Genomic DNA, 27529 nt, shown 5'->3' with positions numbered 1-27529 from the left:
ATATATATATATATATATATATATATATATATATATATATATATATATATATATAAATATATATATATATATATATATATATATATATATATATATAAATATATATATATATATATATATATATACACACAAATTAACTCTCTCTCTCTCTATATATGTATTGCACAATAGTATTATCATATTGTAAAGACATCTATTAAATAAAATACACAGGGAGTTTCAACTTCCTGCAAACACATATTAGCATATACTTAAACATAAAACTATACATCATCATCTTTTGTGTTCCATCATTAATATTCAGTTGTTTGTTTAATCGAATAGTTAAGTCAGTAGTTAAATAGTTTGTTTTATTTATAAAACTCCACAATTATGCTAATTGGGCAATACATTATGTATAATAATAATCCACTGAGTCTATAAAAGTGAATGACATCAATGAAAAGCCACATTACCAGACACTGTTTAAAGTTCTCCTAAGACCTATGAACTAAAACTATCAAGGTTGACCCATACAAATAATTTGAAATGAACTGTTCTTGATATGTGAATGATAAATGGTAAAGCGCTACCTATATTAAAGCGGAGCTCCACCCAAAAAGTGGAACTCTGCTTGTTTGCTTCCTCCCCCCCTCTGCTGACACATTTGGCACCTTTCAGTGGGAGGGGGTACGTGTTTTTGACAGGAACCCATCCCCACTTCCTGGAGACTTCACCATGGCGAGGTCCCTTATATGTCCGGCCTCCTTCCACCGCTTTGTGCATATGCAGTAGGGAACCGGCTGTGAAGCCCCAAGGCTTTACTGCTGGTGTTCTGTCAAGAAGTGCCCCCTATCGAAAATTGCCCGGCCGGAAATGTGCATGCGCCACACACAGGGCCGCTGATAAACTAGTACAAATGGCCCTGTTGTACCGGGCCCGGCCAGCAGGGGGGCCCAGGCAATCTAGGATAAAAGAATTGTAGAAAAATAATATATATATTTTGTTTTACCAGCAAGCAATCGCAAAATCCAGCCACCCCGATCCCCACCATAACCCCTCTCCTCCGACTTTTGAGCATTTTTTTTAATAACGTACAGGTTCCTTCTCTCTCTGTGTGGGTGGGACTATTTCTTGTATTTCGGGTGCATGCGCGGCCACTCCGCATGTCAGTGCTGGCTCAAGTTCCGTTCTGCAGATTGCCTTCCTCGGCAGAGTGATTTATCTCCTAGACTGAGACTGGAAAAGAAGCAGTGGCGATCGGCGGAAGAGTAATCATCTCATTTTCTGAGTGCAGGGAGCAGCAGGATCAGAAAGGAAGTGGCTGGTGGTAGGGGCTTACACACCTTAGTGCTTGCTTGGGGTTGATGCATTGTGCTTGGGGGTGATGATTGATTGTGCTTGGGGGTGATGATTGATAACACACTATCTGTCTCTGCAGCATCTACATATTATGGCATTGGCACTGCAGCATGGGTGGCTCTGTTTCTGCAGGAAGCACATGCATTATGGCATTGGCAGCATGGGTGGCACATTTGTCACTGCAGGCAGCACATGCATTATGGAATTGACATGAATGGCACTGTCTGCAGCACATAATGGCATTGGCATGTCCCACTGTCAAGTCGCTGATCACCACCATTACCTGCACTTTGTTTCAAGGCTAGGGCTGGGGAGGGACCAAGGGTGTGGCCATGGGTGGGGCTGAAGGAGGGTCCAGGGGTGGGGCTGAAGAGGGCCTCGTCAGGTAGGCTGAAGGGGCCCCGTGATTTCTATCAGCGGCCCTGACCACGCAATGCGCAGAACAGCTGAGGCCCCGTACACACGACCGAGTTTCTCGGCAGAATTCAGCCAGAAACTCGGTCGGAGCTGAATTCTGCCGAGAAACCCGGCCATGTGTACACTTTCGGCCGAGGAAGCCGACGAGGACCTCGGCGAGGAAATAGAGAACATGTTCTCTATTTCCTCGTTGTTCAATGGGAAATTTCGGCTCGCCGAGACCCTCGGCGGCTTCACAAGGAACTCGACGGGCAAAACGATGTGTTTTGCCCGTCGAGTTCCTCGGACGTGTGTACGGGGCCTGAGTTTACGATCAGCTGTAGACGGCACCTGCACACAATAGTTGACATTGTGCCACACGCTCTCGAATTTAAATTTTTTGGTGTGGGGGCTGGAACTCCTCTTTAAATGTAAAACATTTTCAAGTAAGATATATGCACAACAAATAGGGCAATAGCTGCAAATAAATGATCAAATAATAATGCTATGTGGTTTAAAACATTAGTAAATAGTGTGAACCATAAAAGATCCAAAGTGAAAAATGTCATGATAAATAAATACATCAAGTAATAACGCACCACTCAGTGGTAAAATACAAATGTAAAGCAGTGAACAAAGTCCATAATATAAACACCCTCTTCTGTGAATCAGAGGTTGATTAGCACGAATCATCTCAAGTGCCCCTCCACCTTCCAAACTTTGCTCTCACCTCAAATACAGACCTTCCACAGGTCACCATAAGCCTTCCCCTTTAGGGGGTGTACAAATCCAGCGGTTAGTTGTTAGGGTCCTAATCCAGGTACACTCATTCCAACATACAGTGTTTTGAAAAAGTATTCCTACCCCTTGAAATTTTCCACATTTTGTCATGTTACAACCAAAAACATAAATGTATTGTATTGGGATTTTATTTTACAGACCAAACACAAAGTGGCACTAAATTGTGAAGTGGAAGGAAAATGATAAATAGTTATCCACATTCTTTACAAATAAATACCGTATTTTCCGGAGTATAAGACGACTTTCTGGATGAAAAAAAATGCATCCAAAGTCGGGGGTCGTCTTATACGCCGGGTACGGTCTCTGCCATCACTCACTTTTTTCTGCGAGTCACAGTCTCCATGCTGCGAGCGTCAATGATTTAAAAGACGCTCCTTCTCCTCAGAGTGTTCTGTGATAGGTGGAACACAAATCTTCCCAGCAGCGCCTCTGTTCTGTGTTCCTCCTATCACAGATGCCTTTTCATCCTCGGACGAAATGAGAAGACGTCCCTGATAGGCGGAACACAGAACAGAGGCGCTGCTGGGAAGATTTGCGTTCCGCCTAACACAGGACAGTCTGAGGAAAAGGCGCGTCTTTTAAATCATTGATGCGCGCAGCACGGAGACTGTCACCGCACCGCCTGAAAAAAAAGTGAGTGATGGCACTGGGGGGCAAGCTCAGGCACAGTGGGGCAAGCTCAGGCACAGAGAGGGGGCAAGCTCAGGCACAGAGAGGGGGCAAGTGATGGCACAGAGAGGGGGCAAGTGATGGCACAGAGAAGGGGCAAGTGATGGCACAGTGAGGGGCAAGTGATGGCACAGTGGGGGCAAGTGATGGCACAGTGAGGGGCAAGTGATGGCACAGTGGGGGCAAGTGATGGCACAGTGGGGGCATGTAATGTAATGGCACAGTGAGGAATGTAATGTAATAGCACAGTGAGATTTGAAAAAGCCTGTTTCTGTCAGCGGTTCTGGCTACCCCTCACAGCTTCCAGAAAGACTAGTAAGAAGGGGATAGTCTTATACAGTGAGCAGCCCTCAAAATTTCCACTCGCCTACTAGCATTTGGCGAGTGGATTTAAGCTGGGGGCGTCTGACCAATCTCCCTCCAATCTGTGCCTACACTTAGAGTCCCGATGAGATTGGCGGCCGAAGAGGAAAGGTGCATGCTCGGGAAAAGTAGTCTGGTGAGCCGCGCACAGGCAGAGCAGTACACAGGTGCTCTCCTTACAATTCTCATTAAGCCATGGGACCTAACAGTATGACCTCTCTGAGCCTGCCCCCTCCCCCGGGCCCTGACCAATGTAGCTGGAGAGCAGAAAGTAATGAGTGAGGTGGAGGATTGCAAAAATTACCACTCCGGTGCAGTGCTCACTGAAAGTTGCCCTGACATGAGAGCGGCAGCCTTCTAGTTTGTGCAGTTTTCTTCTCCTTGTGCTCTATGTAAGTGTCCAACAGTTTAGCCTGAGCACTGTGAACAGACTGGTCTCAATGTGTGCTGTGCGCTGTCAGTGTGCGCTATCAGTGTGCGCTGTGCTATGGTGTCAATGGCTGTGCAGTTGTGTGGATCTCAGCGCTGGATTGTACTCCCTCCCGCTGTGCTGCAGCTCCTCTCCTCTCTGCCAGCCTGAATAAAAGGTGGAAGTGGGGACATGCAAGAGTGGAGCCGCACACACAGGCTCCTGATGATGAGATGAATGGGTGAGAGAGAGAGGATGGATGGGAGTTGCAGAGGAGACAGCAAGAGAATGGGGAAGAGACCCAGTTCTAGTGCCCTGTCCCTCTGGTCTGCCCCCAGTGCCCTGTCCCTCTGGTCTGCCCCCAGTGCCCTGTCCCTCTGGTCTGCCCCCAGTGCCCTGTCCCATTTTGTTAAAGTTGTTGTTGGTAATATTTAATTTTGTAACTTCATTCTGCATAAAACATTGTCATTCCATGAGATAATCTACGAGGGCGTGTTTACGGGTGCAATTAGGCGCAGGGCAGTGTATGAATTAGGTGGGGCAACTGGTGGCGAGTAACTCTTGAGGCCTGGCTAGTAGCTCAGGATTTGAAATTTTGAGCCCTGCAGTGAGTATATCCCAAAACCAAAAATTTTCCTGAAAAATTAGGGGGTCGTCTTATACGCCCAGTCGTCTTATACGCCGGAAAATACGGTATCTGAAAACTAAAATCTGGTGGAACCAATTGCCTTCAGAATTCACCTGATTAGTAAAGAGAGTCCACCTGTGTGTAATTTAATCTCAGTATAAATACAGCTGTTCTGTGAATCCTTTAGAGGTTTGTTATAGAACTTTAATGAAACAAACAGCATCATGAAAGCCAAGGAACACATCAGAGAGGTCAGTGATAAAGTTGTGGAGAGGTTTAAAGCAGAGTTAGGTTATAAAAAAATATCACAAGCCTTGAACATCATATGTAGCTATGTTCAATCCATCATCAAAATGGAAAGAGTATGGCACAACTGCAAACCTACCAAGACATGGCCGTCCACCTAAACTGACAGGCCGGGCAAGGAGAGCATCAATCAGAGAAACAGAGGCCAATAGTAACTCTGGAGAATGTGCAAAGATCCACAGCTCAGGTGGGAGATTCTGTCCACAGAACAACTATGAGGCCCCGTACACACGGCCGAGGAACTCGACGTGCTTGGCACGTCGAGTTCCTCGTCGAGTTTTGGGATGAAGCCGCCGAGGAGCTCGGCGGGCCGCCTTCTCCCATAGAACAACGAGAAAATAGAGAACATGTTCTCTATTTTCTCGTCGAGTTCCTCGGCGGCTCCATCGAGCCAAAACTGTACAGACGACAGAGTTTCTCGGCAGAATCCGGGTTTTGACCGAGTTTCTCGGTGAATTCTGCCGAGAAACTCTGTCGTGTGTACGAGGCCTTAGTCGTGCTCTCCACAAATCTGGCCTTTATGGAAGAGTGGCAAGAAGAAAGCCATTGTTGAAAGAATAAGAAGTCCTATTTGCAGTTTGCGAGAAGCCATGTGGGGGACACAGCAAACATGTGGAAGGTGCTCTGGTCAGATGAGATTGAACTTGAATTGAACTTTTTGAACTAAAAGCAAAACGCTATGGGGTTGATTTACTAAAGACTAATAGACTGTTCACCTTGGAAAGTGCAATTGCACTCTGCAAGTGCAGTTGCTCCAGACCTTAGTAAATGATGTAAAGCTTCACTTTGCAAAGTATACCAAATCACATGCAAGGAAAATAAAAAAACAGCATTTTTGCTTGCACATGATTGGTTGATGAAAGTCAGCAGAGCTTCTGCTCATTTACTAGACTATGGAGCAACTGCTCTTGCAGTGTGCAACTGCACTTTCCAAAGTTCACAGTCTTTTCCCTTTAGTAAATCAACCCCTTTGTGTGGCGGAAAACTAACACTGAACATCACCCTGAACACACCATACCCACCGTAAAAAATGGTGGTGGCAGCATCATGTTGTGGGGATGCTTTTTCTCAGCAGGGACAGGGAAGCTAATCAGAGTTGATGGGAAGATGGATGGAGCCAAATACAGGGAAATCTTAGAAGAAAACCTGTTATGCCGCGTACACACAGTTGTAATTTTCGACAAAAAAAGTTCGATGTGAGCTTTTGGTCAGAAATTCCGGCCGTGTGTAGGCTCCATTTGACTTTTTCTGTCGGAAATTTCCGACAGCAAAAATTTGAGAGCTGGTTCTCTAATTTATAGACGTAAAAGGAAAAGTTCTTGTCAGAAATTCTGATCGTCTGTATGCAATTCTGACGCACAAATAAAATCGGAATCAATTGGACGCATGCTTGGAATCATTGAACTTAATTTTTCTCGGCTCGTTGTAGTGTTGTACATCACACGTTCTTGACGGTAGGAATTTCAGACAACATTTGTGTGACCACAAGTTTGAGCCAAAATTTTGTCGGAAAAAATCCACAGTTTTCTTGACGGAATTTCCGATCGTGTGTATGCGCATTAGAGTCTGCAAAAGACTTGAGACCGTGGTGGAGGTTCACCTTCCAGCAGGACAACGACCCTAAACATACAGCGAGAGCTACAATGGAATGGTTTAGATCAAAGCATATTCTTGTGTTAGAATGGCCCAGTCAAAGTCCAGACCTAAATCCAATTGAGAATCTGTGGCAAGACTTGAAAATAGCTGTTCACAGATGCTCTCCATCCAATCTGACAGAACCTGAGCTATTTTGCAAAGAAGAATGGGCAAAAATGTGCAAAGCTGGTAGAGACATCCCCAAAAAGATTTTTGCTGTAATTGCAGCAAAAGGTGGTTCTACTGAGGCCCCGTACACACGAGAGGATTTATCCGCAGATACGGTCCAGCGGACCGTTTCCACGGATAAATCCTCTCAAAGATTTCCGCTGATTTCGATGGGATGGAGTGTACACACCATCGCATTGAAATCCGCGCGGAAATCCTCTGCCGATGACGTGTCGCGCCGTCGCTGCGATTATGACGCGGCGACGGGCGCGACGCTGTCATATAAGGAATTCCACGCATGCGTCAAATTATTACGACGCGTGCGGGGAATCCCTTTGGACGAATGGATCCGGTAAGTCTGTACAGACGAGCGGATCCATCCGTTGGAATGGATTCCAGCAGATGGATTTGTTGTGCAGCACAGCAAATATCCGATCTGCTGAAATCCATCCCAGAGGAGATTTCTCCGCGGAAACAGATCCGCTGGCGTGTACACACCATAGAATCTATCCGCAGAAACCCATTTGCTGGGATTTATCTGCGGATGGATTCTATCGTGTGTATGGGGCCTAAGTATTGACTCAGGGGGGCTGAATACAAATGCATGTCACACTTTTAACATATGTGTTTGTAACAAATGTTGAAAACCATTTATAATTTTCCTTTCATTTCACAATTATGTGCCACTTGTGTGTGTTGGTCTATCACATAAACTCCCAATGAAATACATTTACGTTTTTGGTTGTAGCATGACAAAATGTGGAAAAGTTCAAGGGATATGAATACTTTTTCAAGGCACTGTATAATAATCAGTATGACATAGTGCTGACATAGTGCTGAATCGTTTATAAACAATCTTTAATAAAAACTGTAAATTCATATTTTTCGCTGCACTTACTCTAGTGCACCTAGGCAATGTACTTGACACATTTGGGGTGTGCAGGCCCCTTAAGAATCACTTGGATATTGTAAAACTCCAATTTGGAAAGATAGGAAAAAACGCCCTGCTCATTTGCGATGACGTCACTAGGACCGGCTCAGACGTGTTTCAGCATTCGTCACCTGACTTCCTCAAGGAGTAGGAATCCCAGTGTTCTGCCAAAAACTCCAACACGCCAAATCTCCAACCACATCACTTCTGGTGACTCTCCATCAGCAATAATTGGAGATTTGGACGAGTTGGCTGTTTTGACAGAACAGCGGCAGTGTATACAGTACGGTACACAACGAGTTGGCTTTTTTGACAGAACTTTGGGTAAGGAGGAAAAAAGCTACGGGGCATAAGCCAAAAAAAAAGTCAGAGGAGAGACAACATCCATATGTTACAATAAGTATCAAAGAAAATTGTTTTTTTTGTTCTAAATATATTGCACAATTAGCAAAATGCGTACCACAACAAATGTGTCTGGACTGTTGCCTCAGGCATAACTACTTCTGGTATAGGGACAGCTACTACAAACACATTAAGGGGATAGCTGTGGGGGCAAGGTATACCTCCAATGTGGCAAACCTTTTTATGGATCTATGGGAAAGAGAGACGTTTTTTCTGAATAAACCGGAGGAATTAAAGATATACCATCGCTTCATTAACCCCATCGCCCATAACGCCAATCGCATTCTGCGATCCACCAATCAAAACCTCCTCCAGATACCCAAGGCCAGATACAAGTCCAAAGGAGATCGAAGATTTGCAGTCCAGGGACCTCGCCTGTGGAATGCACTACCAACCACCATCCGACTGGAGTCGGACCACTTGGCCTTCAGGAGAAAGATTAAAACCCATCTCTTCTGAGGTCAAGGGGTTCCTTACCCATGAAATGGATACAGCGCCCAGAGGCGATTCAGTTTGCATGTGTTGCGCTTTACAAGTCTCTCTCTCTCTCTCATTAATGATGTATTCCTTATTTGGGAAGGTGACATGTCCAGTCTAGAGGAGTTCATGAACAGGCTGAATAACAATGATATGAACAAATAACTCCATGTGGTATTTGCTATAGGTAAGCCTATAGTAAGGGTTACCTATAGGTACTGTAAATATCTCCTAAACGTGCACTGTTTAGGAGATATTTACTGTATATGCAGCTGGTTACGTCACTGGCGCATGCGCTCTGAAGGAACGGCCACCCAAGCCGTTTCTTCAGAAGATTGTGCCGTGACCAACGGCTCCCATGCACACTTATTCTGCATCTTGAAACAGCCACACCACATGTTTTCAGAGAGTCCTGTATTTCACCTGAAGTTATTTGTGGGTTTTTCTTTGCATCCCGAACAATTTTCCTGGCAGTTGTGACTGAAATTTGAGTTGGTCTTCCTGACCGTGGTTTGGTTTCAACAGAACCCCTCATTTTCCACTTCTTGATTAGAGTTTGAACACTGATGATTCTCAATTCCTTGGATATCTTTTTATATCCCTTTCCTGTATTATACAGTTCAACTACCTTTTTCCTACAGATCCTTTGACAATTCTTTTGCTTTCCCCATGACTCTTTTGCTTTCCCCATTTCCCCAACGTCAGCAAAGCACTGGATGAAAGATGCAAGGGTCTGTCAGGAGTCCAGAAACTCATTGACCTTTTATACACACACACACTAATTACAAGCAAACAGATCACAGGCGAGGATGGTTACCTTTAATAGCCATTCAAACCCCTTTGTGTCAACTTGTGTGCATGTTATCAGGCCAAAATCACCAGGGTATGTAAACCTTTGATCAGGGTCATATGAGTAGTTTCTGTTGTCATTATGATTTAAAAGAGCAAACACAGTTGATTAATAATAAATGGCTTCAGCCAAACACTAAACATGAGTGAAAGAAAAGTTTTTGTGTTATCATTCATATTCTCTGAAAAATGGCCAAGAAATCATAAATTCTGCAAGGGTATGTAAACTTATGAGCACAACTGTGTATATATAACTACCGGTACTTACTTTAAAGGTTAACTAAACCCAAAAATGTATTGCAGCTTATCAGTTCTTAAGCCTCGTACAAGAAACTTGCTGTTTTTTTTTTTTTTTGCCGAGGAAACCGGTCGTGTGTACTATTTTAGACGAGGAAACTGTCGAGGAACTCGTCAGGCCAAAAAGAGAGCATGTTCTCTTTTTCCTCGACGGGAATGGAGAAAATTGGCTCGCCGAGTTCCGACAGCCTAACAAGGAACTCGACGAGCAAAACGATGTGTTTCGCCCGTCGAGTTCCTCGGCTGTGTGTACGAGGCTTCAGATGTGGTGGCTGCACATCTTAAGATAAAAATATTCTAAGTACACAAAATACACTTTGATCAGTGTCCTTGTCACTTTCCTTGATATGAACTGGAAACAAATCTATCTTCTGTAAAATAATCTCCCCATTTCCCATCTAATGGACACGAACAAAGCCTTGAACATGAACAAACATGATCATGCTTGAAGTCCAGCCTGGCAACCATTACTCCTGCCATAGATACAGTGGAGGAGTGAGGGTAGCCACCCAAGGACAGGAAAAAGAAAAAAATGTTTTGATTTAATACTCTTTAAGGTCACTGAAGAAGACATGAAGGTATTCTTTGTGGCTGGAGAAAAAAGGTGTAACCTCTGTATACAGAAACAACTCTTTACTGGAAGAGCTGTGAAAATGAAGGGAAGCCTTCTACAAGAACTGGCTCTAGCAGGCTCAGTATATTTTCCAAAAAAAGACATGCTGTGTTCCTAAATTTGTAAAATATAAACTATTACTATTCATACAAAATATCAGTGCAGAATTTTGATCCAATTAGTCATCAAACTGCCTTTGGGGATTAACAAGGATTTTTTCTCTGCTAGAGCAAATTGAACTACCCGTGATAAAGGCTTTTTTGCCCTAAGCTGGTCATACACTGATACGTTTTCTTTTGTTCAGTCTGCAGGTTTCTCCATCAATACAGCTCAGATGGACAAAACTGCAGTGTGGGCTATTGTATTCTGACAGTCAGAATACCCAAACAGCAGCTGCAATGGATTGGATTCAGCTGCTGTTTGACCCATTACTCTGTATTACCTGGGGGTCTTTAAAGGGTCACTAAAGGAAAACATTTTTTTAGCTAAATAGCTGCCTTTACCTTACTGCAGTACTGGTTTCATGTCCTCATTGTTCGTTTTTGCTTTGAAGTAGCTGTAATTCTGCTCTGATCTCCACACTTCCTGGTTGCCTGTTTCCTTATAACCATCGTACTGGGAGATTTTCACGGTGGTCTAAGCTGTCATTACTGTGTGTCTAAAACTCCTCAGAACCAATCAGATTCATTTTAAAAACAAAACACTGCCCTGGATTTGTTGTTTTTGTTCTGTGTGTCTTCCCGACTCACCTCTCACCCAGAAATTCATGTATGTACCTTTAAAACCGAACGTGAAACTAGAGGCACATTATATGATAGATTAAATTCAATTTTTAATCATTTTTAAAAGGAATCAGTTAACTTTTATGTCTCTATACCCTGTAAACAGTCATTTCAGCAAAAAAAATAAAAAAATTTCCTTTAGTGACCCTTTAAGGATGAAAGGTGTTTTTTTTGTTTTGTGTGTGGTTGAGCATGATTGCTATATGTCTTATTTTAAAAGAGAAGTATGGGGTTTGGGGTTTTTGCAGGTTTATACTTACCTAACACTGAGAACCGAGAGATCCAACATCGCAGATCGCTCGGTTCTCACAGATCCCTGAGCAGAGAGCTGCTGACTGTCAGTCACCGCTCTCTGCTTTGCCCCCTCCTCGCTCATTGGAATGCTTCGCTGTGGAGGGGGCAGGAGCGGCCGGCTCAGGCTCTCAGTGGCTCGCCGAGAGGCTAAGTCGGGTGCCACTCCAGGCATGTAAACAGATTCTGACCCCAGTGTCGTGATCTTGCCTAAGCTCTGTGATTTCAGCAGACAGGGGACTTCAGCTCGCTGTCTGACATAAATGGGTCACAGGAGTGCAGAACGAACTGCACTCCTGTGATCCACAAACAAGCTTTGGCTGTACTTCACCTTTTAGCTCACAATGTAAAGATGATTTGACATTAAAGCGGACCTTCAATCATTTTTTCAACTTTCCATCTATTAAATCTTTTGCCCTTGTTTTAACTTTGTATTGTTCTGCCAGCAAATACCTTATACAGTCCACTTCCTGTTTCTTGCCTGGTCATTAGCCTAAGCTTTTGACATCATGCACAGCTCTCTCTCTCTCTTTCACTCTTGTGAGAGTTTGCCAGGAAGGGAGTGGTGATGAGTCATAAGAGGGCCACTGAGAGCTGCAGTGTGTCTGTCTAAATTCAGGAAGTGAACAGACAGCAGCTTCAGCTGCCCACAGTTAAAATGGATGCAGCGAGACTCAGTGGAGGGAGATTTCTGCAGCATATTTGACAAGTAGAGAATCACAGTATATATAAAATAATATGCAAAGTGGTTGGAGGGAAGCTTCAGAATGGCAAATATGTTTTTATTACAAATTATGTGAGCAGACTGCTCATCTTTAACTCCCAGCCAGCAAAGCTGTGAAAGACATTACAGCCTGCTTTGCCCAACACTCTCTTCTGTTTCCTCATTCTAAGCTGTTCACTCAGGGGATAATCGTATAGAACAGAAAGTTCCAAAGTACTAAACGTGCCCAGAGTGACCATATAAAAATATATCAATAATATACATTGCATAGGAAAAGTTGAATTATTACCTTCGTGACATCTTGGATTAGCTGCAGAAGGGTGTCTTTACTTGTGTATTGAGCCTAGGAAACAGCAAAGAGAGGAATACTTATTTGTTGGTGTTCCTGTAAAATAATGTGAAGCCAATAAAGTGGAACCTAACCTAACCCATAACAACTTGATAAAAATAAAGTTTTTAAGCATGAAAAATACATTTAATTATGTTACCAAAAATAATGTGTGCTGTAAACTGCCTCCAGCATCTTTTCTGTTTCTTCTTGCTGGAGGCCGCCATTTTGCTGAAGCCCAGAGCCCCTGAACCGCAGTAAATCTTTAGGCTGTCAGCAGATCGACCTCTACAAATTCGGCACAGTGCCTAAAAATAGGGAACAACTGAGCATGTGCAGAACAGGGTGACACAGAGTGGTGGATTTATTAAAACCGGAGCGTGCAAAATCTGGTGCAGCTCTGCAATCAATCCATTTTTTTTTATTATTTATCAAAGCTTAATTGAACAAGCTGAAGTTTTTTATTTTTTTTAGTTAACTTTATTTTATTCATTTTTACACGGTTTAAAAAAATAAATACAAATTGGGTCACTTTTATTCCTATTATAAGGAATGTAAACATCCCTTGTAATATAAAAAAGCATGACAGGTCCTCTTAAATATGAGATATGGTGTCAAAAAGACCTCAGATCTCATATTTACACTAAAATGCAATAAAAAATAAATAAATCTCAAAATTTAGCCATTTGAAAAAAATGACGAAAAAAAGGGCCCTTTAAGAGCTATGGGTGGAAGTGACGTTTTGACGTTGCTTTTGCCCTGCTATGGTATGGAGACAGGTGGGGGCCATCTTACCTACACTCGTCTCCATACCCAGCCACGGAAAGGACCCGATCGCCTTGGTAAGTGACGGAGGGCACGGGAGAGCAGCGGGGGGGGCCCTCTCCTGTCGCCGATAACGGTGATCTCACAGCGAATCCGCCGCAGAGACCACCATTATCGCAAACTGGACCGCTGGCTGAAGAGATGGATACCTGGGTTATGGCAGCTAGCTGCTGCCATAACAGAGATATCCCTCTTCAAAGTGCCGACGTATATAGTTGTGCGGCGGTCCATGAGTGGTTGATGCAACAGATAGTGTGGGCGCGCGCTCCTGCTGCACAAAACAGGAGCCAATGCGCGTGTCCAGCGGGCCCGATGTCTGCCAGCCACCGGCGATTGCTTTACAGAGAGGCAGAACAGGGATCTGCCTATGTAAACAAGGCAGATCCCCATTCTGACAAGGGAGAAAATGGTGATTGTCTGTTCCTAGTAATCAGGAACAGCGATATCTGTGTTTTTCCCGTCAGTACTTCCCCCACACAGTAAGAAAGCACAAACAGGGAACACACTCAACCCTTTAATCGCCCTGATGTAAACTCCTTCCCTGCCAGTGTCATTTATACAGTGATCAGTGCATTTTTGTTTAGTACTGATCACTGTATTGGTGTCACTGGTCCCCAAAAAGTGTCACTTAGGGACAGATTTGTCCACCGCAGTGTCACAGACCCGCTAAAAAAACGCTGCCATTAGCAGTAAAAACAATAAAAAAAAAAAATAAGAGTGGCTGTAATACAAAAAATAGTAAAAAACAAAACGTATCTGCATACTTGTTCCAAGTAAGTAATTGAAAGTACTTAATGTTGAGCTCCACCCTGAAGTGGAACCTTTCAGGGTGGAGGGGGGTCTAAGACAGATATTTTCACCCACTTCCGGCCACACAGTCTGCAGGTAGACTGCGGGCAGAACATCAGATCCCGGGGGAAACACTTGGCTCACCGCGGGGACCAATGAGGACGTCGCAACGTGACTCGCGCATGCGCCTTAGGGAACCGGGCAGTGAAGCTGCAATGCTTCACTTCCTGGTTCCCTCACCGAGGATGGCGGTGGGGGCAGCAGAGTGACGAGCTGGACTCCAGGACAGGTAAGTGTCCATGTATTAAAAGTCAGCAGCTGCAGTATTTGTAGCTGCTGGCTTTTAATATTTTTTTCCCGGCGGAGCTCTGCTTTAAAACACAGGGTTAGCATTACATTTCAATGTTTTTTTTTTTAAATGTTAGTTTTGAGATCAACAATTCAAGTAGAAACAAAATATCTAGTACAAAGATCAATACAAATGGTATCCAAAAATGTAGCTGAAGACAATGGGGGTTATTTACGAAAGGCAAATCCACTTTGCACTACAAGTGCACTTTCAAGTGCACTCGCTGTAGGTGGACATGCAAGGAAAATACCATTTTTGATTGCACACGATTGGATGATAAAATCAGCAGAGCTTCCTCTCATTTCCGAACTTCCCCTCTGATCTACAGCGACTGCGCTTCCAAGTGCACTTGTAGTGCAAAGTGGATTTGCCTTTAGTAAAAAGGGTTTTAAACCCTACTGTTTTTTCACCTTAATGCATCCTATGCATTAAGGTGAAAAAACTTCTGTCAGTCAGTGGCCCCCCATTTTACTCACGCGAGCCCATTGGCTCCCGATGCTGTCAATCAAATTCAGTGACGCAGCCACCGGGGGGCAGGGCCGAGTCCTGCAATCGGCGGCTACGGACGCGGACTCGGGAGTGCGCCCGCAAGGTAACTCCCTTGGGAGAGCGCTTCTCCTAAGGGGTTATCTAATGCGGGGAGGAGCCTCCGAGGGACCCCAGAAGACGATCAAGGCCACTCTGTGCAAAACAAACTGCACAGTGGAGGTAAATATGACATGTTTGTTATTTTAAAAATTCAAATTAAACTTTTAGGGGTTTATTTATGAAAGGCAAATCCACTTTGCACTTCCAGTGCACTTGGAAGTGCAGTCGCTCTAAATCTCAGGGGTAGATCTGAAATGAGGGGAAGCTCTGCTGATTTTATCATCCAATCATGTGCAAGCTAAAAGGCTGTTTTTTATTTTCCTTGCATGTCTCCCTCAGATCTACAGCGAGTGCACTTCCAAGTGCACTTGCAGTGCAAAGTGGATTTTCCTTTAGTAAATAACCCCCTTAGTGTCACTTTAGTAAATCAACCCCATAGTTCAAGGACAATTATAGGCAATTATTATTAGCCAATCAACCAGCAGACAGCAGTCCCCATACATTCCACAAAACAAACTTACTTTAATGAAAATAAAAATACATTCAGAGTGCATCACACTTGTTTCTGAGGCTCTTCTGCTATAGCCATCAGGTTCTAAAATTGTAATCCCCAATTTAGAAGTCAACAAATTAGAACACATTATAATAATTCATATCATTGTTGATCTTATATAACAATGAACTTGTGCCATTGTAAGCAGTACTGTATAAGGCCCGGTTCACACCGATGCGACAATCTCTCTGACTTTGGCGCACTTGTCGCATCAGAAGTTGGAGCCCATCCAGTGCAATGGAACCGTTCCAATCGGTGCGACTTGAGTTGCTCCGACTTAGAAAAAGGATTCCTACACTACTTTTGGTCTGACTTGCCTTGACTTCTGTTAAGGAAGTCGTATGCAAGTCGTGACGAAATCTTGCTGGGGTCCAACTTCAAAGCTGTCCTTAAACGTGATTTTAGAGAAATTAACTTGATTTTACATATAAGGACTGATAAGAATAGATTATGGAAAAATAAAGGTATCTCAACAGCATAGTGAACACTTACTGCATTGTACAATTCCTCCAGCCTGGGTATTGTCAGGAATCTGTGCATACTGACACCTTTCTCTATGAGAAGTTTGACAAATGCCACCCTGTTCATAACAAGCGCATCCAACATGATCTGTTCCAAGGGTTTTGTCTATGAAAAAAAAAAAAACATTTATGTATATGGGTTTGCTTTCTGTTGCCCCAAGATCTTGTAAATAGGATTGGCTTTGCTGTATATACAGTAATATGAAATAAGTGAGAAATGTTCACATACCAACCACTGCCGTCCTTGTACAAAAATAAAATCTTTGGCAATATCTTCTCTGTCCCAAGCCAAAGCTAGAACAAGCTGATCGTAAGGAGACAAATTTGTGCCTAAGAGAAAAGAAACAGAAAAATATATATATATAAGATCGCCATGTACAGTTGCAAGAAAAAAGTATGTGAACCCTTTTGGAATGATATGGATTTCTGCACAAATTGGTCATAAAATGTGATCTGATCTTCATCTAAGTCACAATAATAGACAATCACAAATGAATAAACGCTGGTAAACAAAGCAAATTAACGCCCCCTAGTAACTTTCTAAACCACCACTGCGCACAGGATAAACTTGATTACCTACAGCTGCTACTTAAATAGAAATGTATATAGTGAATCTTTATTGATTGATTATATTAAAATAACATAAATAAATACATAAAAATTTGCACATAAAAATTAACAAGTGAAAGTGAATTAATAGTGCATGTGAATGATCCATAAACATATATAAAGATGAAAAGTTGAAAAGAAAATAAATTCATATAAAAGTGTCCATAAATCACACCAATCTTCAAGTGATTAAGCAGTGATTGATCAATGGATGGTATCTTTCTTGAAGAAATCTTGATACAAACTTTCCACCACACCTCATGTGCTTGTGAATCCACTCCCAAAGGAAAAAAACAATATGCCTCACATTGCCTCACAATAGCTTGATAACCCACCCAGGTTGATAGACAATTCCAACGGTGATCACAAATCAATCGAATCCACATGAAAAAATAAATAAAATGCTTCCAATGGTGAAGTATGTAAAACCAATTTATTAAAAAGTGCTCACAAATCCTCACTCATTGTAGATGGATTGAAAAAGTCTATACTGACGAAACATGTCTGGGCGGGGCCTGCACGGCAAATTTTTGTCATCCCTATACGTACTATTACCGCCAAGGGAGGTAGCTGTTCCGGCTGGGGAAGAGAGCGAGCAAGTGGAGGGTGAGATCTGCCGGGTGTTCTGTGTCCGCCGTGACCGCAATAACCTTACCTCTTACTGCAAGTCTCCTTCATTTGAGAACTTTGATTGAAGTGTCTGTGTGAATTTTATAATATGTGAGTACAATGAGTGAGGATTTGTGAGCACTTTTTAACCACTTACCCCCCGGACCATATTGCTGCCCAAAGACCAGAGTACTTTTTGCGATTCGGGACTGCGTCGCTTTAACAGACAATTGAGCGGTCGTGCGACGTGGCTCCCAAACAAAATTGGCGTCCTTTTTTTCCCACAAATAGAGCTTTCTTTTGGTGGTATTTGATCACCTCTGCGTTTTTTATTTTTTGCGCTATAAACAAAAATAGAACGACAATTTTGAAAAAAATTAATATTTTTTACTTTTTGCTGTAATAAATATCCCCCAAAAATATATAAAAAAACTTTTTTTTTTCTCAGTTTAGGCCGATACGTATTCTTCTACATATTTTTCGTAAAAAAAAATCGCAATAAGCGTTTATTGATTGGTTTGCGCAAAAGTTATAGCGTTTACAAAATAGGGGGTATTTTTATGGCATTTTTATTAATATTTTTTTTTACTAGTAATGGCGGCGATCAGCGATTTTTTTTTCGGTATTGCGACATTATGGCGGACACTTCGGATATTTTTGACACATTTTTGGCACCATTGGCATTTTTATAGCGATCAGTGCTATAAAAATGCATTAGATTACTATAAAAATGCCACTGGCAGTGAAGGGGTTAACACTAGGGGGCGGGGAAGGGGTTAAGTATGCCTGGGTGTGTTCTTACTGTGGGGGGGGGGGTGGCCTCACTAGGGGAAACACTGATCTTCAGTTCATACATTGTATGAACAGAAAATCAGCATTTCCCCCGCTGACAGGAACGAGAGCTGTGTGTTTACACACACAGCTCCCGTTCCCCGCTCTGTACCGAGCGATCGCGTGTGCCCGGCGGCGATCGCGCCCGCCGGGCACACGCACGGGAGTCGGGGGCGAGCGGGGGGCGCGCGCGCGCGCCTCCGGCGGCGCCCGTGCGCCCCTAGTGGCGGCTAAAAGGCAGGACGTCCATTTACGTGGTCTCGCCTAGGAGAGCCACCTTGTGGACGTATAATGACGGTGCGGCGACGGCAAGTGGTTAATAAATTGGTTTTACATACTTCACCATTGGAAGCATTTTATTTATTTTTTCATGTGGATTTGATTGATTTGTGATCACCGTTGGAATTGTCTATCAACCTGGGTGGGTTATCAAGCGATTGTGCCGAACATGTGAATGTGAGGCATATTGTTTTGGTGAGTTTTTTTCCTTTGGGAGTGGATTCACAAGCACATGAGGTGTGGTAGAAAGTTTGTATCAAGATTTCTTCAAGAAAGATACCATCCATTGATCAATCACTGCTTAATCACTTGAAGATTGGTGTGATTTATGGACACTTTTATATGAATTTATTTTCTTTTCAACTTTCTTTATATGTTTATGGATCATTCACATGCACTATTAATTCACGTTCACTTGTTAATTTTTATGTGATAATTTTTATGTGTTTATTTATGTTATTTTATTATAATCACTTTACTAGTACTGTTTTATGAAACAAAGCGCTACTATTTTTTTCACTAAAAATTCACTAAATAAACAATCACAGTCTGCTTAAACTAATAACACACAAAGAATTAAACGTTACCATGTTTTTATTGAACACACCATGTAAACATTCACAGTGCAAGTGGAAAAAGTATGTGAACCCCTAGACTAATGACATCTCCAAGAGCTAATTGGAGTGAGGTGTCAGCCAACTGGAGTCCAATCAATGAGATGAGATTGGAGGTGTTGGTTACAGCTGCCCTTCCCTATAAAAAACACACAACAGTTCTGGGTTTGCTTTTCACAAGAAGCATTGCCTGATGTGAATGGTGTAACTTTGGGCGCAAGTTCTGTATTCAGAAAGAACTTGCGCCCTTATTTACAGCGGCGTAACGTATGTGTTGCGGCGTAAGGCCGCGTAATTCAAATGGGGATGTTGGGGGCGTGTTGCATTCACCCCGCGTTTTTTACGTTTTTTTTGTACGGCGCATGCGCCGTTCGTGAAAACATCCCAGTGCGCATGCTCGAAAATCTGACGCAAAACGTCTTTGCTTTCGACGTGAACGTAAATTACGTCCAGCCGTATTCGCGAACGACTTACGCAAACAACGTAAAAATTTCAAAACTCGGCGTGGGAACGACGGCTATACTTAACATAGGATACGCCGCACATACCCCTCATATAGCAGGGGTAACTTTACGCCGGAAAAAGCCTAACGCAAACGACGTAAAAAAAAAAAGCGCCGGGCGGTCGTTTGTTTCTGAATCGACGTAAATAGTAATTTGCATATTCCTCGCGTAAACAAACGGAAGCGCCACCTATCGGCCAGCCTGAAATTGCAGCCTAAGATACGACGGTGTAAGACACTTACACCTGTCGGATCTTAGGGATATCTATGCGTTACTGATTCTCTGAATCAGGCGCATAGATACGACGGCCGGACTCAGAGATACGACGGCGTATCAGGAGATACGCCGTCGTATCTCCTATCTGAATCTGGCCCCATATCTTTACTTTTTAGTTCAGTTCCACTTGGAATGACTGTATACTTCTAGGTCAGTGGTCCGGTATGTGCTGAAGTAAGAGGATTTGAGCAACAGTCAGACAAAAGAGCATTTTCTAAAGATTAGCATTTGAAGTCTCTATATAATATTAGTTCCACCTTGCCATCAGAAGAAGGCAGATCACCCTGCAACCAAGAATGAACATATACTGACTTTTTAATAGAGATGTTAAGATTGCAACATCAATGTCCTGTTGTTCTTCCGGTCCAGCACGGTATACAGTTATCTGAAAAGCAAAAGGAATTGTCAGAAAATGTTTTTAGACATGGCTAAACAACAACCTCTGCCCGTCAACAGATTTAAGTCCTGTATGCAAAGAAGCTGATTAACAAATAGCATGCCCCTCATTAAAGGAGACGTCCAGACTGAGCTTGTTTGGCTGGGCTTCTCCTATGGATCACAGGAGTGCAATTCATTTTGCACTTCTGTGACCCGTTTTCAGCAGAGAGCGATCTGAAGTCCGCTCTCTGCTGACGTCACCAGGATAAGCCCAGGCACTGTGTTATCCCGACAATAAAGTCTGGATCCGCCAGGTGCCTGGACTGACACCCAGCTCAGCCGATCAGCGAGCCGCTGAGAGGCTGAGGTGGCCCACTCCACCCCTCCACAGCTCACCGCTCCAGTGAGCGAAGAGGAGAAGAGTGGAGAGCTGCTGATCGTCAGTCAACAGCTCTATGGTCGAGTAGCTGTGAGAACCAAGCCATTGGCGATGTTCGATTGCTCGGTTCTCAGTGCAGAGATGACGGGGGACAGATGCAGCATCCACCTAAGTAAGTATAAAAACAATAAGATAAACTGTCAGCGCAAAAGACTAGTGCATAACAAAGGTAAATGGATATGGACAGAGGATAGATCTAAAAAACAGTCACAGTTCTTTAGTCCATATTCTAATATGTGGTAATAACCATTCCTTTAAAGGAGGAGAGGAGAGGGATAAGAGGATGGTAGGAGGCAGCTGTCCTCAGAGAAAGCCGGTTCTGTAAGGGGAAGACAGGGGAACAAAACAGGAAGCGCCACCTAAGTGCAGTATGATAGTCACAATTTATTGAGTTAAAAAGGAAATGCACTTACAAACATGTATAAAAAACAAGCTCATCTGTGTGCTGTAATCACAGTGCGGTCCGGTCTCAGGTGCTTCCAGGCTCACGGGTAGGCAGAAGAGTGTAGAAATTCATCCTGTAGTAATCAGGAAGCCAGCCAGAACCAGCGTGGAACACAGACGATGACGTCACAGGAAGCGGAACCAGAGAGAGCACCAGGGGAAGGACAGTATGAGGCAAACCACTGAGAATCTAGGCTACGCGTGCTATTTATGTGCTGTGACTGTCAATGGGACAACAGGTCCCAGCACACAAAATAGAGGCAGTGAACAAAAGAAAAAATAAACATGTTAAGATACCAAGACCCAAGGAGAAGGAAAATCAGATAAAGGTGTAGCGCCCCCTTGCTTTCAGCATGGGCACTACGCTTTAATTTAGTGGGGAACGGGAGAGTTACCTTGCTCCCATTCAATGTTTGTCTAAATTTGATGATCTCTGACATTCTGGAAATTCCACTGGGTCAGACTGTGGTCAGGGAGTGCAGTGCCACCCCTGGCTGGCAGCTGGCGCTAGAGGGGTTCTGGCGGAACAGATCTTCTCCCAGCAGCCAATTAGAGGATGTTTTCCCTCGCGGGGCATGCTGGGGGAGGGTATATCTGTGAGAGAGGTCATGTGTCGAAAACTTTCCATGGGGTCCCCGTTCCAGGTGCGGTACCCACCTTCAGGGTACGCGCATTCATGGATGGTGCTCCACTGGGTTCCGAGGCCTACTGAAAGGATCCTAGTTTGGGATTGGGTGTCCGGACCACTGACAGGTATGCTTGCTGTCATCCGGGGACCATTTGCAAAAGAAGTTTACTGGGAGGATTCTCTGTCCTTATTTACTTAAGTCCTCTATTGAAATTGGCCTGTGGCAGGTGCCCTAGAGACAGGTCTGTGTGAGAGACCTGTTCCTCCCAGTACTATTCGGAGTGACGCTCCAGCTGCCAGGCCTATTGTGGGGGTCTGTCCAGGGGCACTTTACCCACTCCGAGCAGAGTGGTGACGTGTATACATTCGGTTTAATGCAGAGCAGTGCATTGCTCAGTTCTATATCCAGGCCTGATACTGCATGGTTCTATTTCTTCCTTCATCAACCTTGACCTTCCTAATGGTGACGAGAGGGGGTGGAGAGCGGGGGGCTGAGAAGGGGTGGGTAGACAGCGGAGATCATTGGAATTGCTTAGAGGGGCGGAAAGCGGGACTAAGAAGGGGCAGAGACCTAGCAGCGTAGATCGTGCTAACTGCGGAGCTGAGAGTGGGCGGAAAGGGGCGGGGAGTGGGCGGAGAGCAGGTGGAGATCAGACGAGCAAGAAGGACATCGTAGCAGGCAGGCAAGTAAAAGATTGTGTGAAGTAACTATAGCTATTCAGATGTAACACAGCAATGTGCTTCTATCCAGCCGGATTCTCGGCACCCGCCCGCACTCCCGCAGCATCGCTGCCTGCGGTTTGTCACACTAGAGCTGGGGATGGAAAGCTTTTCCTAGGCGGCTCCTCCACGGCTCTGACATGTCTCACAGGTCATGAGGAGGAGCCTGAGAGGAGGGGCAGCTCTCTCACTGAATTGAGACGCGCTGTATCTGAGGTCTGTGTTTGGAGGGGTGAGTTTTAAAGTGTGCTAATTCTACCTAGGAAAAGCTTTCCATCACCGGCTCTAGTGTGACAAACGGCAGGGAGCGATACTGCGGGAGTGCTGGCGGGTGCCGAGAATCCGGCTGGACAGAAGCACATTGCTGTGTTACATCTAAATACAGAAGCCTGGCTTCCGCCCACCCTCTCCAGCCACAGGGTGTCTGTGCTGGGAGAGGGAAGACATTCCTGTATCCACCACCCACCTGTATCCACCACCCACCTGCACTCTGCACCCACCTGCAGGCTGTACCCAACTGCACCAACCTACACCCACTGCCCACCTGCACCCACTGCCCACCTGCACCCTGCCCTCTGTACTCCCCAGCACCCACCACCCACCTGCACTCTGCACCCACCTGCACTCTGCATCCACCACCCACCTGCACCCACCACCCACCTGCACTCTGCACCCACCTGCACTCTGCGCCCACATGCACTCTGTACCCACCTGCACCCTGCACTGAATACCCACCTGCACCCTGTCCCCACCTGCACACTGCACCCACCTGCACTCTGGACCCACCTGCACCCTGCCCTATGTACTCCCCTTCACTCACTGCCACCTATCAGTGCCAGCTAACCTGTCAGTGCCAGCAATTAGTGCCCATCAGCACCAGCCACTAGTCAGTGCCCATAAGTGCCACCTATCAGTACCAGCCACCTATCAGTCATCTGTCAAACTGTCACATGACATTGAAAAAAAAGTATCGTAATCGGTATCGGCGAGTACTTGAAAAAAGTAAGGGAATTGTACTCGGTCTTAAAAAAGTGGTATCGGGACAACCCTAGAACTGGGTGATGAATCGCGTGGGAGGTCTATTCTCAGATATAGTCTTAATGTTAGAGACAGTATTACTCTGTTGATAATGTCTACATGCTTCATCTATTAAAGGTGATGGGTATTCTTTATCAAGGAATTTTTTGGTAAGCAGGGCGCCATGTAAATCGTAAATAACTGTCCCTGGTACAGTTTCTTCTGAGACAGCAAAATTGGCTACGAGGTATATTATTTACTCACTTCGGATGATGGCAACTGTTGAAGTGGATGAAGGAGTTGCCCGCAGTAGGTTTTACATACCGTGTTTCCCCAAAAGTAAGCCCTACCCCGAAAGTAAGCCCTAGCGTGATCATCGGGGCGGGCTACAATATAAGCCCTACCCTGAAAATAAGCCCTAGTCAAAGTTCATTAAAAATCTATTTTTTCAAACCTATACATTGCTGCAGTGTTTCCGTTTATTACTGTGTTAAAAAATATGGTACCGTTATGTTTAAAGCCACTGCTGATCCGTCCTCTTATCACCTCGTCTGCATCCCCTCCCTCTTTACTGTAAGCAGCAGTCCGGCTCTTCTTGTTCCTCCTCTCCTCCCCCCTGACATCTTCAGCCCATCCCTTCCTACTGCACGGAGCGAGCCGATGACAGGTGACCTCGGCTCTTCTCTCTCCTTCTCTCCTCCCGCCTGATGTCTTCAGCCCTTTCCTCCTCAGCGCGCGGAGCGCGATGACGTCAGTGGGATCTCTTCTCTCACTCTCTCCTCCCAGATGACGAAAGAGCAGGTGAATACTGGTACACCAGGGAGCTGTATACCCTACGGTAAAAGGTATTTTCTATGGTACTGCACCTTATACAGTGCCAAGATGTCTTTCTCAAAATACCGTAATGACTCCTGACCTGACAGTTGGGGGGGGGTGACAGGGGGGGGGACAGAATCTTTGTAAAATTTGTACATTCCGTAAATAAATAAGCCCTACCCTGAAAGTAAGCCCTAGTGTGTTTTTTGTGGACAAAATTAATATAAGACCCGGTCTTACTTTCGGGGAAACACGGTAGTTGCGGGAACAAAATAGACCCTTCATCGTGACATAGCTCAAGATCTAAAAAGGCCAATGAGTGCTGATCAGATACATAGGTAAATGACAATCCTAAATTATTATTATTACAATAATGGACAAATGACTCAATATCTTCAGACATCCCATCCCATATTATGACCACGTCGTCAATGTATCAATGTATATTGTGTATTATGGTCGATACATTGACGATGTGGTCATAATATGGGATGGGATGTCTGAAGATATTGAGTCATTTGTCCATTATTGTAAGAATAATAATTTAGGATTGTCATTTACCCATGTATCTGATCAGCACTCATTGGCCTTTTTAGATCTTGAGCTATGCCATGATGAAGGGTCTATTTTTTCCTGCAACTATGTAAAACCTACTGCGGGCAACTCCTCCATGAAAGTGTGGGTACTGGAATCTATTCCAGATACTTTACCTGGAGCCGAACATTATAAATGACTTTGCCAGCAGGAATCCTTCTGGATATATTCCCTAGGGACTTTGGTACCAGGTGGGTTAAACGAGGAAATCTAAATTCACACTCTCTTGTGAATCACACACTGTGCCATACCCACTTATATTGCTTACACCCATTTTAATACAGAATACAGTGTTACATTCACTTATACTGCCTATATACAATACATGAATATTTTTGTGTGCATATGTCACAATGCACATAGTAAATACACAATATCTACTGTATCGTTTTATTATTTTTGTATAGGGAGTTTTAGTTAATGTGGAATATCAGTGCAAAATTGTGGACATGTGATCCATTTTAATTAGGTGTAATTAGTCTTAACATTTATATGAAAATTTATTTTATTTAATGTATATGTACATATATTTTTAAAGTGTATTCTCATAGTATACACTGGTACGCATTTATTGACGTGTATCACTTGGTGGAGATACCGTTTTTATGATTGTTCCTATTTTAGCGGTTGTTCTGCTTTAAGACCTTTTTTATACTATTTATATAATATCTTTAGTTTCATTTTTCTTTATTTATTTTTCTTTCCCCATTGCTATTTCCCTTTATCTGATTTTCCTTCTCATTGGGTCTTGGTATCTTAACATGTTTCTTTTTTCTTCTGTTCACTGCCTCTATTTTGTGTGCTAGGACCTGTTGTCCCATTGACAGTCACAGCACATAAATAGCACAATAACTGCAGTACTGTGTTAGGCCTTTAGAAGGAGCAGAAGGCTCCGAGCGCGTAGCCTAGATTCTCAGTGGTTTGCCTCATACTGTCCTTCCCCTGGTGCTCTCTCTGGTTCCGCTTCCTGTGACGTCATCGTCTGTGTTCCACGCTGGTTCTGGCTGGCTTCCTGATTACTACAGGATGAATTTCCACACTCTCCTGCCTACCCGTCGGCTTGGATGCACCTGAGACCGGACCGCACTGCGATTACAGCACACAGATGAGCTCATTTTTATACATGTTTGTAAGTGCATTTCCTTTTTAACTTAATAAATTGTGACTAACATACTGCACTTAGGTGGCGCTTCCTTGTGAACCTCCAGAAGTCTTAAAGGGTCACTAAAGGAAAAAAAATGTTTTGCTGAAATGACTGTTTACAGGGTATAGAGACATAATAGTTAACGGATTCCTTTTAAAAACGATTAAAAATAGATAAGAATCAATCATATAATGTACCTGTAGATTTTTAGTTTCGTTTTGAAAAAATTGCCTCTTCCTCCCAGTGGGCCATAAAGATATTAGCCACACTGGGGGCAAAACGAGCCCCCATGGCAACTCCCCTGGTCTGTAGGAGGAAATCTGCATTATACCAGAAGTAATTTCTGGACAAACAAAAATCAAGACAGGTGAGTAAAAATTCTTGACGTCTGCCCGATAATGATGATGCAGAAAGTGCCCAATCTACCGAGGTCATAGCATCACTATGACCAATAATAGTATAAAGGGAGCTGACATCGGCTGTCACCAGTATGCTATTTGGAGAACATCCTAAAGACTCCAAAATTTGGATAATATGTTTAGTGTCCTTTAAAAATGCATTAGTTTTAACCACCAAGGGCTGTAAGAACGAGTCAATGTACTGACCCAGTCTGGCTGACACTGAGTCGATCCCATTCACGATGGGCCTTCCGGGAGGGTTAGTACTGTCTTTGTGAATCTTAGGAAGAAAATAAATAATGGGGGTTCTGCAAAACAAAGGGTCAAGATAAAGTGTTTCTTTTTTAGTAAGGATCTTTTGATCCCCCCCATCCTCAATGATATGGTGTAATTCATCTTTGAAGTCAAACACAGGGGGGCAGATTCACGTACATCGGCGCATATATAGACCGGTGTAGCGCATCTCATTTCCGTTACGCCGGCTCAACTTAGAGACGCAAGTACCGTATCCACAGAGTATTTGCGTCCAAATATGCGTCGGCGTAACGTAAATTACGAGGCGTAAGGCGGGGTAATTGAAAGTGGGAAGGGAGTGGGCGTGTTCCATTGAAATAAGCCGTGACCCCATGCAAATGAAGGGCTGGCCGGACTGCGCATGCGCGCATGACGCTGACAATGATCAGCGCCTCTCTGCGCATGCTCAGAACTCGGCCTGCCGTAATCAGTGAGATAGGAACTAGGCCCGGCATACTTAGTGAGATACGCCCAGTGCATAAATAGGCCCAGACATACGCCCTTCCATTGCAAAAGTACATCCATTTGTTTCCCTTCCTGAAGCAAGGTGCTTTTGTTCTGTTGTTTGTTGCTGTGTGTTGGTTTGTGTCGGTGTGTTATTGGAGATTGTTATTGGAGAGTGTTATTGGAGAGTGGTCTTGGTGTTTGTATTTCTTGTTTGTTTTTGTATTTCTTGTTTGTTTTTGGTTTTTGTATTTCTTGTTTGTTTTTGCTGAGTGTTTGTGCTAAGTGTTTGGTGCAGAGTATGATTGGTGCAGAGATGACAACAAAGAAGAGGAAGTTGAACTTCTCTCTGCGGGAGAAGGAGATTATTACCAGGGCCATTACCCTAAATGGGTGGTTTTTGCATGGCCCTGAGAGTCGGGACACCACCCCGGCCAGGAGGAAGCAGATCCTGCAG

General features: G+C 44.0%; 1 protein-coding gene across 3 annotated transcripts in view; it reads right to left on the bottom strand.

The window, feature by feature from the left end:
- LOC120931300 (transient receptor potential cation channel subfamily M member 7-like) overlaps positions 1-27529 on the bottom strand; it is a 182685-nt gene that overhangs the window by 85248 nt on the left and 69908 nt on the right. For all 3 annotated transcript variants that reach the window (XM_040342599.1, XM_040342600.1, XM_040342598.1), the window contains exons 10-13: positions 20069-20141; positions 16265-16365; positions 16007-16141; positions 12372-12425 (exon numbers count right to left, since the gene is read on the bottom strand). In XM_040342599.1, coding sequence (XP_040198533.1) covers positions 12372-12425; positions 16007-16141; positions 16265-16365; positions 20069-20141 — 363 coding nt within the window. The remainder of the gene's footprint in view (positions 1-12371; positions 12426-16006; positions 16142-16264; positions 16366-20068; positions 20142-27529) is intronic.

Source organism: Rana temporaria, chromosome 3, assembly GCF_905171775.1.
Source record: "Rana temporaria chromosome 3, aRanTem1.1, whole genome shotgun sequence".
Lineage (NCBI taxonomy): Eukaryota > Metazoa > Chordata > Amphibia > Anura > Ranidae > Rana > Rana temporaria.
Note: the sequence above shows the minus strand (reverse complement) of the source record. Positions and strands in the feature narration are given on the sequence as shown.